The sequence below is a fragment of the Lepisma saccharinum genome, chromosome 22 (assembly GCF_977018435.1).
Source record: "Lepisma saccharinum chromosome 22, izLepSacc3.1, whole genome shotgun sequence".
Taxonomy (NCBI): Eukaryota; Metazoa; Arthropoda; class Insecta; order Zygentoma; family Lepismatidae; genus Lepisma; species Lepisma saccharinum.
Window position 1 is genome coordinate 43,503,293 of NC_139250.1, and position 17,294 is coordinate 43,520,586.

The following is a 17,294-nucleotide window of genomic DNA, read 5'->3' on the forward strand; positions in this document are numbered from 1 at the left end:
CTTTTCCTTTGGATATTTTTTTTCTTGCAATTTCTTCCTTTTTACTGGCGACTCACCGAGAAATGTAAGACTCGCATTTAATGAATCTAAAGCAACACTTGGGGTTACATAAGTCTCATATGTCTCTGATGACAGTGGACTAGAAGGGTCCTGCAGTTCTGTGCTTCCTGCATCCTTGAATGTACTTAAAGATGACAATGGCCCTTCCATCTGTGAGAGTTTTTTTGACATTTGTCGCATATGAACCATCCACACTTGCACATTAAGTAGATATTTCTTGTATCTTTTGTGTCCATCTTCCCGAAAAGGATTACAACAGTATAGCAGCTTCTCAAAATAAATCTTCTGGGTTTGTTTCCTCACTAGCAGATTAACTTATGTGTCCTGTGTAACTTAAAAATACTATTTCTGGGACTCTTGACTACTTATTCACTAATAGGTAATGTGTGATAAGTTGATAAGGAAGCCTATTCACCGTATTCCAATTATTTCTTGTAATTGGTGAAAATAAGAATATCTTCGATTGGCTTGGTGACATTGTTAGCTCGCTGCGATTGGTCAAAATAAGAATGCCTCTGATTGGCTTGTTGGCATGGCTAGCTTACTGTAATTAGTCGAAATAGGAATATGTGCTATTTGAGTAGTCAAAATTTATAATTTATTGGAATTGACCGTAAGAGCAATGGCATATGTGGACATAGAATGTATCTCATTATTAAAGATCACATTGAGTGACCTTAGTTACGACCATCATTGTATAGTATGTCACTTAACAAGTGCTATTCTTTGCTTTAGAATGATATTATTCTCACCTCTTCTGATATAATTAGCAACAAAATTACATCAATTCATGGCTCAGGTTGACAAAAAAAACAAAATGTGGCTTTGATCAGTCACATAGCTACACATATTATTTTGTATCTTCTGATCCCATTGCAGTCCCAGAATGACTTTTTGATATGTTTTAGAGTATGGCACGAGGGACCAAATATATATTTTTTTACGAATTTTGGAGATGACATGTTTTGAGATATTCGAGGTCAAAGGACAAGGTCACGTGACAAAATTTTATTTTTACCCAGATGTAGGCTTGCAATATATCATAGGAAAGCTTGTTCAATTCCCTGTACAATACACTTTATTTGAGGTTCCTAGGTCAAATACGGGCGCAGTTACAGCACATTTAGTATAGCTGTGCGAACTTTGACCAAGAATAATTTAACAATTACAAGATGCATGGGACTCAAAATTTTTACAGTCACTAAGTTCCATGGATAGTATCAATTCCCCAAATTTCATGAAAATCTAAGATGGTCGGGTTGTGGGCTGTGTTGATTTCGTATGGAATGACTCACATGGAAAGTCAATACAGTATATATAAATTACTTGGTTTCCATAAGAGAGTACTAGCAGATCCTCTCCTTTAAATTATAACTTTGTATCTCCAGTAGTTTCAGACCAATCAATATGTATTGCTCTTGTCCAATCACCAACCAAAACAAATGAATGGGGAAATCAAGACCCTACTGCAAAGTTTAATGTCTCCAAACTTACATTTGTAGCTTTGATATTACAATTATTAAAATATTTGATGACAAATTATTCTATTATTTTTCAAGCCAATGAAATATCCTCACATTTGCTACTTTCTGATGGACCGGGAGAATTATTTTATTTTCTGCAGCCACTATTTTTTAGGTATATCAGTACACCAAAGTTTGCCTTTATTGCTCTGGTGGTTTCCGAGATACTGATAGTTCACATGCATGGATGGATAGTATAACCATTGTATATTTATGTATGCATTGAGGTGAAAATTTATTGTGAAAACAACTTTTAAGAAATAGAGGCTTTTGATGTTGTGCATTAGTGGAGTGATGTCAGCATGCTCATCTTGAATTGGGCATTCATAACCTGATTTTTATTGGTTTTGATCACTACAAGAATAGCGTGTTTTGATTGGCATGAATATGAGGACCCACCTTTTGTCATTCATTGGCAGGGAATAGAAAATTAAATGGAAGACGTTAATTATTTTTCACCTGTACTAAGGGAAGGAAAGAATTGAACTTATTGAATTTGTTCTATACAAGTGTGAAAAAAATTGAGAGAATGGCATGATTTTTATTTATTGTGAATTATATATGACAAGTGACAATACTGTATTCTTCTAGCAACAAAATTTGGAATATTAACACTGAGCATACAACTAAAATTTGTAGTTACCTGCAAGAAAACTGAATCATGGCTACAAATGAATTAGTTTTAAAACAATCTGAAGATAGACGTTGAGAGCAAGTACGTAGTTTTGAAGCTAGTGTAAAAACCAATATCTCTTCAGGCAGGGCCTTCCCGATGGCGCAGTGGTAGTGTTGTCACAATGTAATCAAGGGATCCTGGGTTCAATTCCCGGTGGAGGCACATAGTGGTTCGGATCCCACTTTAAACTGTAGGTCCAGTCCAGATTAGCCTTACCGAGCATATCCAGTCTCGATTAGCCTTACTGTGCATATCCAGTCCCGATTAGCCTTACTGTGCATAAAGTGGACGTAAAACACCAACTCAATCAATCTCTTAAGGCATGACTATGAATTACTAAAAGTGCAAGTAGAGAAAAAAATGTCTGACAATTTGACTGAAAAGAAAATTAAGTGAGTCCTACACTGTGGCTATGCGGTCTAAGGCATCAGGCTTTCGGCTCCACCATGGGATGCATGCAGGTTCGAGTGTCATGGGGAAAGTGTAAGAACTTTTATCCTCAGATTTCGGCCTGTGTATGGGACAGCATCATGAGGAAGCTGGGTAGCTACAAATTAGTAGCATAACCTGGTCATGTAAACCTACAACAAGGGGGGGTTCATCGTTCTGATCACACGTTACTCTGTAACTGGTTGGGTGATCTCCCACCTCAGCAGGTGTGAGTGAGGCCGGCAGTTGGTAGGTACTCACTGGCGCTCACAGGCTGTTGCACCTATGTTGATATTTTATTATTATTATTATTTTACCAATGAACTGGAAAGAAAATTTGTCAATTTAAGCACCCAAGTAGAAGATAACATAAACGATGTCTCTATTACATGTGTTAATCAACACAAAAGGTTTAAGGCAGCTTTCGACACTCATGTAAAACAGAAAAATGAATAACTTTTTTAGTAAAACTTTTAAACTTTTCATAAAAATAAAAACCCTAGACATTGCAAGTTTAAAGCCAAGAGGTTAGCAGCATTATATACAAACAGTTCTTACTTGCAATTATGTATACGCCTTCTGTGACAGCCGAGGATGCTGGACTGCCTGAAGTTTTGGCCACAGATGTTGCAATTGTAGGGCTTTGCTCCAGTGTGAATTCTTTCGTGGCACATTAAACTTTTATTGCATGCAAACTTTCGTTCACACATGCTACAAGAATAGGGCTTTTCTCCTGTATGTGTTCTTATGTGTCTCTCCAACACGTGCTTTCGAAAGAATCCATCACCACAGTAATTGCATATGAAATGTTTTTCACCAGAGTGAATCTTTTTGTGTGTGTAGAGGGTAGCAGAGCTACCATAACTATTGCCACAAACCTCACAAACGTATCTCACCACACTTTTGTGCTGCATTTCATGAAGACGCATATCGTATTTATTAGAATAAAACTTACTGCATATGGAACACTGAAAATGCTTCTTTTTTGTGTGTAACTTAACATGATTTCTAAGATCAGTAGATGTGATGAAGCCTTTCTTGCAAGTGACACAAATGTGAGTTTTTTGCATCCTGTGGCGTTCCATATGAACTTGCAAATCTTTCTTATCAAAGAATTTCCTGTCACATGAGGAACAACCAAAATCACGGGATTTGATATGAACACGTTGTATATGGGCAAAAAGCAAGCTCTTATTCACAAACCTGCTTTTGCAAATGTCGCACACAAACTCTTCAACGAGCACCTTATGCTGAGATTTCTTATGATTGTTTAAATTAGAAACTAATACGAAACTCAAACCACAAATATCGCATAGTTGTTTACCTCTACTGTGAAGATTCATATGCTGCTGCAAATAATGCTTTGATTTTAAATCTTTACCACAGACCTTACAAAGGTACTGCTGTTTCTCACCAGTGTGAATCTTCATGTGATCTTCCAGATTATGTTTTGCATTGAAACTTCTAGCACAGATGTCACAAGTATAGAGCTGATTAGCGACATGAAATAAATTCATGTGAGTACGTAGAGTGGATTTTTGAGTGAATATTTTGCAACAGTAGTCACACTGAAATATGGAATATGAATTAGATGTACTCTTAGTGGCACATGAATTATCCTGGTGGTTATCCTCCCTCTGAGGTTCCCTGTATGAGTGGCACTCTTTGCCTTCATTTAGTCTTTTCCTAACTTTCAATTTTTTTAAATTATTTTTCCTTTCCTTTGCTGTATTCTTCTTACTGTAGGGCACAACCATCTCTTTAAGATATTTGTATTTCGAATGTTTTCTGCCTCTCATACGTTTTTGAACAGCTCTGTTCTTCTTACAAGTGGCAGCTTTTCCTTTTGTTTTATCATTTTCAACAGACTTATTTGAATTAGTATTTATGCTACCTTGTAATGAGTTTGCTTTTCCTACTACACACGCACTCTTCTCAACAGGATCTTGATTACCATCATTACATAATTCATTTGCACTAAAAAGACAAACATTGAAAATATATTAGTGCTGAAAATTATGTAAAAGTGTTAGGCCTGCTTTAGACGAAATAATTTTCCTTAGCATTTTTCTTAACATTTGTGCCATGACCAAAATGCTACCATGTAAAGCGAAAAATCTTATGGCATTTCAGATGCCATGGCATATTTGACGGTATTTCTCAAGGACAGAACCCATTCTATTTCCGTAGCATTTTTTTGTAGCACAACCAATCAGAAGCGACCTCTAGGTCATGAGTGGAAGTGTAATGGTGGCCGCGTGAGATGTAAACAATGTATCACTTCACATTTTTAAAAGCCGATAACTATTCAACCGAGAGGAATAAAGTTTCGCATAAAACTTTATTAGATACAAAACAATGGCGCTGTTTAAATACATACTTTACAACATTTACTGTACACATATGGAAGGAAATTTTAGTTGTTTCAAACGTAAACACTGTGCACTCAGCATAGATGGTGTAACTCGACGTGCCTTTCATGCTGTATACATTATACATTGTAATTACAAAAGCTAGCTGAAAAGTTAAACGAGACACTTCCGTATAAAAGTACTATCTGTTATAAGATTTCTGAAAGCATTTACATAGCATTTATGCTAGCAAAAATGTTAAAGGAAATGCTTTCGTCTAAAGCCGGCTTTACATTAATAATCTGGATGCAAAAGAAACTTGATAAAAAAAAATATATTAAATGAATGTGTTATATATTAATTCACTTAGTGTATAATCTCAAACTACTGTACTTGATTCATTGATTTGCTTTAACATTGCTCTTATGCGACTTTTGGCTAATCACAAAGATGAGGATGAGTGATGACATGATATAGGGGCACTCACAAAGAACACCCATGCCCAGGCCAGGATTCGAACATGGGACTCCTGACGTTGTAGTGCACACATTGCGCTGATCACTACGCAAACTACTGTTCTTATCAGTATGACTACAAACAATAAGCCATTTGGAGGAAATATATTGAAAAACATAAATATCCCTGCATTATACTTCCCAGTCAGGAACAACCAACATTGAACACAGAACAATAGTAATTTCTATGTATTGTCATATTATATTATTTTCATGTCTATATTCTACCCACGTTAATCTATCACAAATATCAAAAATCAACTTATACATATTCAAAATTTAAAGCCAGAACTTCTTCCTTGTCTAATATCATGCTAATCTAGTGATGTGATGAAGGAAATTTACTTATTCTGATGTTATCAATTTTTACACAATATTTAACCAATTTTTTATTTAACCCTTTATAACCTGAATTTTTGTTACAGAACAAAATGGCAGTTTGAAACATTTATTTGTATGAGTAAGACTTCCTTTGGCAAGATTGACAATTTTTCTGACATTGTAATAATACTAATTAAAATTAATGGGATCTGAAAGTCCCGACATGCCACTAGCGTTTTGTGTATAAACAGAGAAATGATGTATATCATATGGTGCTTAGTTATGAAATATATACTACCTTCAACACTTACATGCAAAATATCTACACCCTACCTGTTACACATTTTATAATACACTCCTCACAAGACAAATATATAAATTAAATGACAAACGAGCAAGGAAGAGTAAATAAAAAAGTCATCACTCTTGACCTCCCAACAGTGTCCTGGATTTTGGCAAGGTTGTCCTGGATTTTGGCAAGGGAGTAAGTTATATATACTTTTTTTATTAGCCAGCCCTTATTTTCTGTCTTTTCCCCCCTTTGACTGTCTTTTTAAAAAACACTAGGCGAAAGGGCAGGGGAGGGGTGTTATTACCCCTGCCAACACTCCCTTGGGCACGCCAATACCTTATATTCATTGCTATTATGCCCAAATGGTGTGTCTACATCAGATATTTTTTGCCAGTCACCCATCAATATCCTCATCAATATCGATATTTGTGCCATAGCTCTACAACACCAAAAAGAGCTGTCTAGAACATTGGGGTGTGCAAGGGGGGGGGGGGTCATATCCCCCATTTGGCCCAGTATTCGTAAAAAATGTCAAAATTAGGAAAAATGGCAAAATGAGGGCTGACTGCTATAAAAAGTGTCGGGACTGCACAGTCCGAAGTGACGTTTTGCTCATAAAACAACTTTCACATCATATTTGGCCAAAATTATTTTATAATCATATTTATGTAAGCTAAGAATATGTTATAAAAAATTCTGGGGTACTTGCAGTTATTCTAATATCGAATTTTCATAAATCTAAGACCACTGCACTTTTATGAGGTCAATATGGCTGTGTTACTGACACTTAGGTTTTAAGAAATTACTTACTGCTCCATTGCATATACTTCCAGCAGAACCTGCTGTTTGTTGTGAGCAGTAAACACTACTGTTTGACCAGCGATCCGAGAGCTCTCGAGTTTTCTGCGCATGCCCGAAGTAGAAGAGTCCAGTCGTAAATTGGGGGAGTTTGCGGAACCGCTTCTCTGAAACGCGAGCAGCGCGAGTGTCACGTGGGGAAAGAGAGCAATGTTGCCAACCGGAGAATATTGACACAAGATATTGGAAGTGCTCTGGCCGTGGAGAGGCGTCTTTGCAAAAGCTGAAGTCTTGAACGTAGCGCCAGTTCGGCATCTTTGACCCAACCCCAGAGGAAGCCGACTGGACCCGTATCTGGTTTCGAGCCACCACTATGGGCGTCCGGAAGCGGGGGGGGGGGGGGGGGGGGCAAGGGGGGACGCCCCCCCTGAAAAATGAAAGTCATCCAAAAATTATGTATTTCGCACGTATAATTTCATTTTAACCACAATAATATGTGTTAATTATTGCATGATCACCATAAATTCAAATTTAAGCAATGTGTTTTTAGGGAACAGCACTATTTTTGGAGAAAATGTGCCTTGTTTGCCCCCTGGAAAAAAACCTTCCTTGCCCCTCCCTGGAAAAAATCCTGCGGACGTCCATGGCCACCACCTGTTTCTCCGTAAAGCGATGTTGTCACTTTTGCCTGCAGTGTTTAGACATCTATTCATTCACTGCGACAATTTTACTCACAAGGTCTTTATATTATATATAAAAAATAGCACAGCACAATAACACTAATCGAGATTCAACTCTTCAATACCAACAGTGAACCTAAAATTGACAAAGGAAATTGTTGTGCATGTCCCTCGGTTTTCGTTACTTATGTTCTGGTGGATAAGCATCCTCGCAAATTGGTAACACTGTTCAACGTGCAACCGCGAGCGGCGTTCTCGCGCCTGCCTTCCTATCGCCAACTTCCCCTTTTTCTTGGCACTTTGCCAACTGGAGCTCTCGGATCGCTGGTCAAACAGTACACATAACAGGAACACACAAATCCGGCCGAGACAGAAACCAAATGTGTTATCTGGGACTTAATCCCATCCCGTCATTTGATAAAGGGTTAACATACATACAATAATGCACACACACAATGTAATTTTCAACAGTCAAATAGTAAGATTATGAATAAATAATATGTGATTTTCCCATTTTTATTGGTGTCTCTCACACACATTTGGTTCTAAATATAATATTTCAATTGTTTGAAATTGGTAAGATCACAAGGACTATACCTTTGATGTCAGGATGGTCATAGGTTAATTAGTACTGCTTTCTTGATTTTACCTTTGCTTTTCCTATTTTATGCTCTTTATTTTCTTCCACAATCTGTGTTATACATAAAGCGTCTTGCTTGGAAATAAAATATTAGACTTAATTGAGTTTCTAGTTCAAGTACAGAGATTGTGCATTTCTTTGTGATATTCTTTAATACAGCACATGACTTTGGATATACAGGGTGAGTCAAAAGTCCCTTAAAACACCCTGTAAAATGAAAAGTAGTTACGCTGGGTACAATTGGTCATGATAGAAACAGGTTAGGCCCTGGGGGAACCATAGTTGTGTGTGTCACGCCACGGTCCACCATATTGAATTCAGTTCAAAAAATTGGGAGGGGTGATATGACATACCAAACCAAGCTAGAATTTCACGAGAAATGCAGTGGTGAAGATTTTATCAATACACCTTTAACCACTAACAAGTTATTAATGAATATGTATACCTATTTCCTCCTTTTCAAGGTGTCAGAAAAAAACAATAAAATGCCTCTAACATGTCAGTAAACTATGAATATCATATTGACATCTAGGGTGAGGAGTTTGAGTGCCATTACACATGATTTTAATCAGATACATCATGGAAAAGTTGAGCATTATGAATGGTTGTCTCAAACAATTGCAGTATGATGCTTCCATTAGAATGAAAAATCCTTCACAGTGACGAAGCTAATGTTTATGTACATGGGGAAGTTAATAAACAGAATATGCGATACTTGTCATCTGACAACACACACTTGATAGATCCCAGTCGAATGGTTGGTGCTGGTAACTTAATGGTGTGGTGTGTGGAATGCAATTTATTGACCTTTTTCATCATCAGAACATTAAATGCTCAGGGCTACTACAATTTGTTTCATGAACGTTTTTTTTTTCATCCTTGCTTATGGAATAAGGTACTTTTCCAGAGTTTTTTTCCAACAGGATGGAGTGCCATAGCACTATGGGGACGTTCTGAGACAGTTTCTGTCCAGATGACTAGTGTCGCATATTGTTTATTAACTTCCCTATGAACATAAACATTAGCTTCGTCACTGTGAAGGACTTTTCATTATAATGGAAGCATCACACTGTAATTGTTCGAGACAACTATTCTTAATGCTCAACTCTTTGTGGATGTATCTGATTTAAATCATGTCACGTGAACTTCTCACGATAGACGTCAGTATGATCCCATTAGAAGCATTTTCATGTTGTTGTTTTTTCTCTGACACCTCGAAAAGGAGTAAATTGGTACAAGCATTCATTCATAACTTCATTTCACATGAAATTTTAGCCTGGTTTGATGTTTCATATCACCCCCTTCACATTTTTTTTTCTTTAGTTGAATTCAATATGGTGGCCAACAATGGAGAACCTCGGCGTGACACACACAACTATGGTTCCCCCTCGGCCTAACCTGTTTCTATCATGACCAATTGTACCCAGCATAACACCTTTACATTTTCTTATAGGGGGAGTTAACAGACTTTAGACTCAATCCGCAATGAGAATGTTGTAAGTAGTGGCATATGGAGGGTGAGGACTAGTGCTATTTTATTTAATAAAAATGACATGATACTGAGAATGAGTTAATTAAACCACAATGTCCCTAGGGCATATGTTGAATTTTGATTTGATTTGATTTAGTATATTTTACTTCACGTTTTGTGCCTCTTGGCTAATTTGCGAAGATGGGGATGAGTGATGAAATGATGAAATTGATGAATGGACATTCACAAACAACCAAGCCCGACCGGGATTCGAACCCGGGACCCTTGGCATCGCAGCGCAATGTGCTAACCACTCGGCCACAGGGTCGGGCATATGTTGAATTTCACTTGTTTTAACCTTTATTAAGAAATTTATGGTTGATTGTGTTATTTAAGTCCACTTTATGCACAGTAAGGCTAATCGGGACTGGACCTACAGTTTAAAGTGGAATCCGAACCACTATGTGCCTCCACGGGGTATCAAACTCGGGACCCCTTGATTACAAGGTGACGATGCTACCACTGCACCATCGGGGAGGCCTTTATTAAGAAATTAATCCAAGTTGTCACATTAAGTAGCTCGAGAATTAGACAAGAGGGGAGAGAATTTTGGGCCTTTCATTGGGGATTGAACTCAGCACTACTTGATTACAAGGCAACAATATCAAGGTCATCAAGGCAATAATCAAGAAAGACCAAAGTTATTTAGATTAATGCTGGCAGAAGTGAAATTTTGCAAACATTTTGCTTGTGCATAGAGGCATGCATATTTCGTTCTTGACGGAAACACAAATGAGAGCACATACAGTGTACACAATCAAGCTTGGGTGAGGTGTCTTTTGTCAGTAGCTTTCTTTGTATTTATTCTATTTTACATTGATTTTCTACTTCTTAGGTTAATAGTGATGATGACAAATTACAAATTTATGAACTATAGGAATGCACAAGCATAACAAATCATCAATTTCAGAGCACATTTTGAACCTGCAACCTCTGGCAACAGAGGTCACCTAACAATCGGAACAATGCAAAAATTCCATCTTCCAACTGATACATAATATCTGTATATTGATTTCTCCGCTCCACACAAGCGTGAATTGCTTATTTTTGTGTCCTCATAATGAAAAGACTGTATTTATCCTTTCATATATTTGACAGTAGAATTGATTCATTCTTTCTAGACAATTCACGAAAGAGAAATAAATGCAATTACTACGCACACAATTTAAAATATGTATATGACATAAAATGACCCAAAATCGGCAAAATTAAAGAGGGGACAGAACATCTTCAATATCATACCACAATTCTTGACTGCTCATTTCAAAATATGAAATGTAGCATCTAATATCTATTCCCTTACAATTTTCAATGTAATGTTTCGGGAGAACACATTAACAAAACAAGAATAAATGTCTGATTAAGGGAGCGTTTTTCCTCTTGAAACGTTACATTGAAAATTGTGTTTATGTTCTTGTAAGAAACAAAAACTACAAGAGAAATAATTCTACAAGGTAACCAAAAAACTTCTTGCCGTTTTTAACATCACATGGGAAGAAGTTATTAATGACAGGAAAATGTGTGTGCCACATGCCGGAAAAGTGGTCAGGGTGGGAGTGGGGACTTGGTCTTGCCCAATACAGACACATTGCGCACTCATAGCAGCCATAGCTTGAGCAGGGGCGAAGAGAAATGTAAGTGTTGAAGCAGCTCGTTTGGGGTTGTCTGCTATATGACTTTAAGGTGGGCTTGTCCGGAGCAGAAGCAAGTTGCCGAATATGTCAAGCCTTTGGGGATACTGATGTGAATGAACGAACCAATAGGAATTGGTTCCAGAAGTTGGGAGATCTGTCACTTTGTGATGAACCCAGCAGTGGACGACCACAGGTCCTTGATGATGAGGCCCTGAAGGCAGCCACACAGGAGGACAGCTGCCTAAGATGTGGTGAGCTTGCCAACCACTTCCAGGTTTCCGACAAAACAGCCAGACTGCACCTGCATCACATAGGAAATACATTCAAGTTAAGCAAGAGGTTACCTCATACACTGTCAGAAGGCAAGAAGCAACAACGAGTGACAGCCTGTTTCTCGTTGCTTTCTTAGCACAGCAACACACCATATTCGGTCGAGTGCTCACGAGTTACGAAAAGTGGGTCCTATATGACACTCCCAAGTGTGCCGGACATTGGTTGTCTACATGGGACTTTGTGCCTCATGCCACAAGACCACCTTCACACTCATGCAAGATCATGCTCTGTATGGAGGACTAGTCACCAAGTGGTGCACTATGAGCTGCTACTAACGAGCCAAACCATCACTGGGGACCTCTACTCGCAGCAGTTGCAACGTGCGCAACAGGCACTGAAGCATAAGGAGCCAGCATTGGTTAATCGCAAGTGTGTACTTCTTCACGACAATGCCAAGCCGCATGTGGTGCGCGGGTGGCCAAGGATACCATACGGTGACTTGGCTGGGAGATACTGTGCCATCCACGGTACTTTCCAGACCTTGAGTCAACAAGATTATCACCTCTTCCATTCCCTGGACAACCACCTTCGTGGGAAATCCTTCGCAAATGAGGCAAGCACTCATGGACTTCTTTCCGTCCGAGATCCCGAGATTTATCGCCAGGGCACTGCACAGCTGGAGACATGTTGAAAAAAGGTGATGGATGCTGATGGGGATTACTTTGAGGACTAACAGTATGTGACATTCTTTGCATAACTTTTTGTTTCTGATGAATAAAAACAGCAAGAACTTTTTTGATTACCTTGTACAATGCAAGAAATATGTACACACGAGAAAAATTAGCACATAATGTTATAATGAAATGAACTCTCACCTTGAATAATCATTAAAGTCACATGATTCATCTGAAGTATGTTCAGCAATAGTTGGCGAATGATTTCCGTGGCTGTGAATTATATCTTGATTATTTTCATCTATTGACATATGATCACTAGTTTGATTTGAAGTTATACTTTCCCAACTTTCACTTGTCACTTCTTCGGAGTTTTCGGTTATTTCATCTTTGTACTGCTAAATATAGATAGTGTAATCACTAACACTGCAGTAGCTGCACAACTAATATGCACAATTTACAAAATCCAATTATTACATGTACAAATACAATGCTTAATTTGATAATAAATTACTTAACACAAAAATATACGTTAGAATATTTTGATTTTGGTTCAAAACAATTCAGCCTCCTACTTGCTACTTTCTAATGCGTTGCGCATCTCGCAGAAGAGCATATGTGGCCTCCAAAGAAAGTAACAGTAAAACCAGGTTCTTGCATCAGATCCTACCATTACTATGAATCATCCAGGACCATCAAAAGTCAGATACTAATGTAGTGGTAGGGGAGTGAATGTGTTAATTATTAAAATCAAAAAGTCGTATGGCTAGCCTTGTTTTCTCAAAAGGTTGCTACATTATAGGATCTAGTTTCTACAGGTTAAACCCAATATGTTCAATCAAGTCTGAGATGCAAATCAAACAATTTAATAAAGTTCCTTTCGTTGAAGTTAAATTAGACAAAATCATATGAATACAAGCTAGAGACATGCAATGCAAAAAATAAATGTAAATCAACAATTGTCATTACATTATTTGGGGAGAAAAATGTAACTATCATAGTTTAAACAGGACTCCACTGCATCAAAATCTGGGACACAAGACTTTGTACATCAGTGCTGTGACAAAACCTAGTTCCAGAGGCATGTAACCGGTGCTACCACAGGTAACAAACAAAATGTAAAGAAATTAAAAGTTTTTCTCAATAAAAAAATGACATTGTTAAATACGTTAACTGACAGCATTGCAGTTGAGTGTATATTGCAGAGAACATTTTTTTCTACAGCCGACAAAAGCAAAGAGGCACGCTGTTCGTTCCGCTACCCTAAAGAGGTAACAAGAGGAAAGGCACCAATGCAAGGGAACAGCGGGGAAAGGCTTAGAGGCAAGTGCTAGGGGGTTATTCATATGTCTGTTTAGGGGCCCAGTTACCGGCACAGTCTACCGGATCAGCAAGTGTTGTCACATTGTACTTCCAGAAAAGAGCTAAATCCCAACTAAAACGGGATACTATTCCTCTGAAGCAACAAGAGCTAGCCTGCAAAGCCAAAGCTGGATTTAACTACAACTGAGACCGTTTACATAATAGACCAAAAGATAAGTACTTGATGTGATTCGTGATTTGGACAAACCTTGCTGCAAGAAACTAAGTTGGCAACAGTAGGACGTACATCCGGACTTCCCTTCCACTGTTGGAGGTGGGGAATTCTGTCATTGCTCACCGCAGAAACGTCGAACTGGCCCGAGAAATGTGTGGTTCGTCTTCCGCTTTCCACCTCTTTGCAAAGAAACAGAGATGGTTCACAAGGCTCAACCACTTTTCACTGGATTTTCGCGGTAACTCTCTCATGAGTGGTAGTTCTTTCTAGGAGTGATTGTGGCTAAATCATTGAGCGGATTCCCACAAAAAGAACAAAAATCTACATCAAAGGCATGTATTTTGGGGAGAGGAGGTGTAGGGTGGAGATGATAACGTCTGATGGCCGATAACACTTTGAAAAATTCATACCACGCCACTGCCTAGTTCCCAAACCTATCTCAGGCTTTAGTACACTTTTTCACTAATATTTTATTTAGCTATCACGTGGCCACAATTACAGCTCCCTATTCAGAATGCTTTGGAGTCAGTTTCAAGCATCTGCAAAACCTGGTACAGAGGCTAAGGAGACCATGGGCAATTGAAATGCTGATGAAATATAGTTCAAATCCTTACCACCAGGTGGCAATATGGCAATATAAATCTGGTGCGCAATGAACACCATTCCAGGAAACAATTGTGCAGTGATTGAACACACTGTCTTACCATTCCAAAGTGTCATTCACATTGATGGCATGCATACCGAAAACTGCTGTGCTGAAAAAAACTAAAAATAATTTTTTACATGTCCAATTTCTGCTTGTTGTTACTTCAGTTCCACATTGCCACCTGGTGGTGAGATTCTGAACTTTTTTTTTCATTCAATCGCTTCCTCATGGTTCCGTAGCCTCGGCCACGATTCACTGCAATCCATTGCTTTGGACAGGCTTCAGAAGGCTCTGAGTAGGGGATTTTTAATTAGCAGCACCACATTTCCACCTGGTGGTGAAAAATTGAATTTATTTTGTTTTCATCATCACTAACATCAGCAGAAGTTATGTCCACATATGCACACGATTGCTGCACACATTGCCTAACTGTCAGTGTTCAGAGGGCATTAGAGCAAAGCAACTTTCTTACAAATGTTTCTCCTGTTGAGGCCTCAGTTTTAGCACAAAATTCATGATTACAGCGCATTCTGTTTAGTCTGAGTTTTGGCCTTCAGCTGCGCAGAAGCCTGTCACTCGATGTGGCGATGCAAGTGTTCCAGAGATTTGCCAACTGGTTTAACAATTACCTATATCCATAATCTCACTTTAGAGCTTATTGGCAGAGATGTTTATTGGCAGAATTATTGGTCTGCAAACAGATTTTTTTGTGTCTGTGAAACCCCCATTGATTAAGCCTTCTCGGCGAAAGAGGCATCCTTACTCCCCTCCCCTTCTTCTCTCATGGGCAGATCCTGTTTCCTTGAGAAAAGTGCTTATTGAACTGTGTTGTTTTTATTCATTGGAAGCTGAAGCAAAAATTGTAAAGATTGGAGGAAGGAAAGTGATCCACAGTCAGAGTAGAGAAATTACTCTCAACGTGCATAAGTTTATGAAAGAAGAAACTGACAGTGATCTTCTGTTGAACATGAAACAAGTGCAAAAGTGTGTTTAAGCGGATAATCGCAACAAAGGCTATGTAACTACATTGCATAGCCCAAGTTTTTGAACTTTAAAAAAGTTAATTTAATTCCGCTTGGTTGATTAATCTACTGAAATACCAGGCTGTCCCAGAAGTCCTGCACCATCAGCACAAGGAACTCCAAGAGGTGAAGTTTGAGAGGGTAGGTGGCGCCATCGGTGAAAGGCTGTTGGCAGGCATAGAGGAGAGGTTCGTGGGATAAAGTGAAGGCACGCACTGCATGTGTAGCGAGTGTTCCCGTGAAGTTAAAGTGGGCACGATGAGTGAGGACCAAATTGCACTTCCTGCAGTGCTACTTTTTTATGGAAAAAACTACTAACAGCAAAAGCGGCAGCGCAGGAAATTTGTTGGGGTGATCTCCGATGGACATTAACGAGTCTCTGCAGGATGCTGTGCATGCTGCACCACAATCCAGCACACGTGTGCTAGCAGGAGTGGTTGGGGCATCCAAATCGACAGTAAACCATCGCTTGCATGACATGGATTACACCAATAAACTGACCCTGACAAAGTCCACAAGAGCTGACAGACGTGCAGGCCCAGTGCAGAGTTGATATTTGCCAGATATTGCTACAAAACCCACGTGATCTTTATTTTTTGAGGAGAATTGTGACAGGAGACGAGAAATGGGTGTTTCTGAAAACCCTGATACACGTAAACAGTGGTTGAAAAGAAGACAGGATGCCATCGCCAATGTGAAACAGGACAGATTTGGGAGAAAGCTCATGCTGAGTGTGTGGTGGAATATTGACGAGATTGTAAATTATGAGTTTGTTCCAGAAGGTCATGCTGTAACAGGTAAACTGTATTCTGAACAATTACGCGAGTGTATTCCATTCTGAATGGGAAATACCTGGCATTAACATGGAGGAAGAGGTTACTGCTGCAAAATGACAATGCTCCCAGTCACCGGTCTCGAAGGGTGACCAACACACTAGCTGAGCTTGACGGATTTGAGTTGATACCTCATCCTGCCTATAGTCTGGAAGTTGCACCATCGGATTACGGTTTCTTTCGCTCTCTCTCCCATTTCCTGTGTGGTTGGCACTTCAATTCATATGATGAGGTAAATTCTGCTTGTCGTGAGTTTTTCAATTCTAAACCTGCCACCTGGTATCGCCATCAGATTGAACTGTTGTCGCAGAGATGGATGAAGGTAATTGAACATGGAGGCCTGTACTTTGCTGAATAAAGTCTGTCTTTGTTTCTGATATTCTGTGTTTCATTTTCGCCCTTGTATGGTGCAGGACTTCTGGGACAGACTGGTAGTATTTTAAATAGAGTGGATGAAGTTATTATGTTTATTCTTTTTCCTAACAATTACACTTATCATTATTATCATTTTCATGTTCTTACTTTTAAATGAAAACTTCATTAGCTTTGAAGCAATGTATTCACTATGCAGAGAACAACTCCTGCCAACATTAGTAACTATGTCTCTCTGTATCTTAATAAAAATGTTGTTCTTTCGACAAATAATAAATGTCAATGGCAACCATGAAAATTCAATAAAAAAATATGTTTCTTTGGGAGGCTCGTAGCTTCTAAGCGAGACCTGAACATGCAAATATTACTCAGAAATTGTAATCATTATGTCTGGTACATGCTATGAAAGTTTGTAGGTGGTGTACATCATTGCAATATTCATTGTGTATATACACCATAGACTATCTCTGAGGCACTACCTATTTTA

The 17,294-nt window shown here is 38.6% G+C and overlaps 1 protein-coding gene across 2 annotated transcripts in view; it reads right to left on the minus strand.

Annotated features, from left to right (window-relative positions):
* Nucleotides 1–896: 896 nt before the first annotated feature.
* The window catches only part of LOC146004655 (uncharacterized), a 35,538-nt gene continuing 19,140 nt past the window's right edge, over nt 897–17,294 (minus strand). Inside the window, exons 4-5 of one of the 2 annotated variants that reach the window (XM_083143564.1) lie at nt 12,599–12,792; nt 897–4,665 (exon numbers count right to left, since the gene is read on the minus strand). In XM_083143564.1, the coding sequence (XP_082999690.1) occupies nt 3,243–4,665; nt 12,599–12,792 (1,617 nt within the window). In that variant the 3' untranslated portion in view covers nt 897–3,242. Of the gene's footprint in view, nt 4,666–12,598; nt 12,796–17,294 lie in introns of both variants that reach the window. The other variant, XM_083143563.1, reaches the window with a different exon arrangement.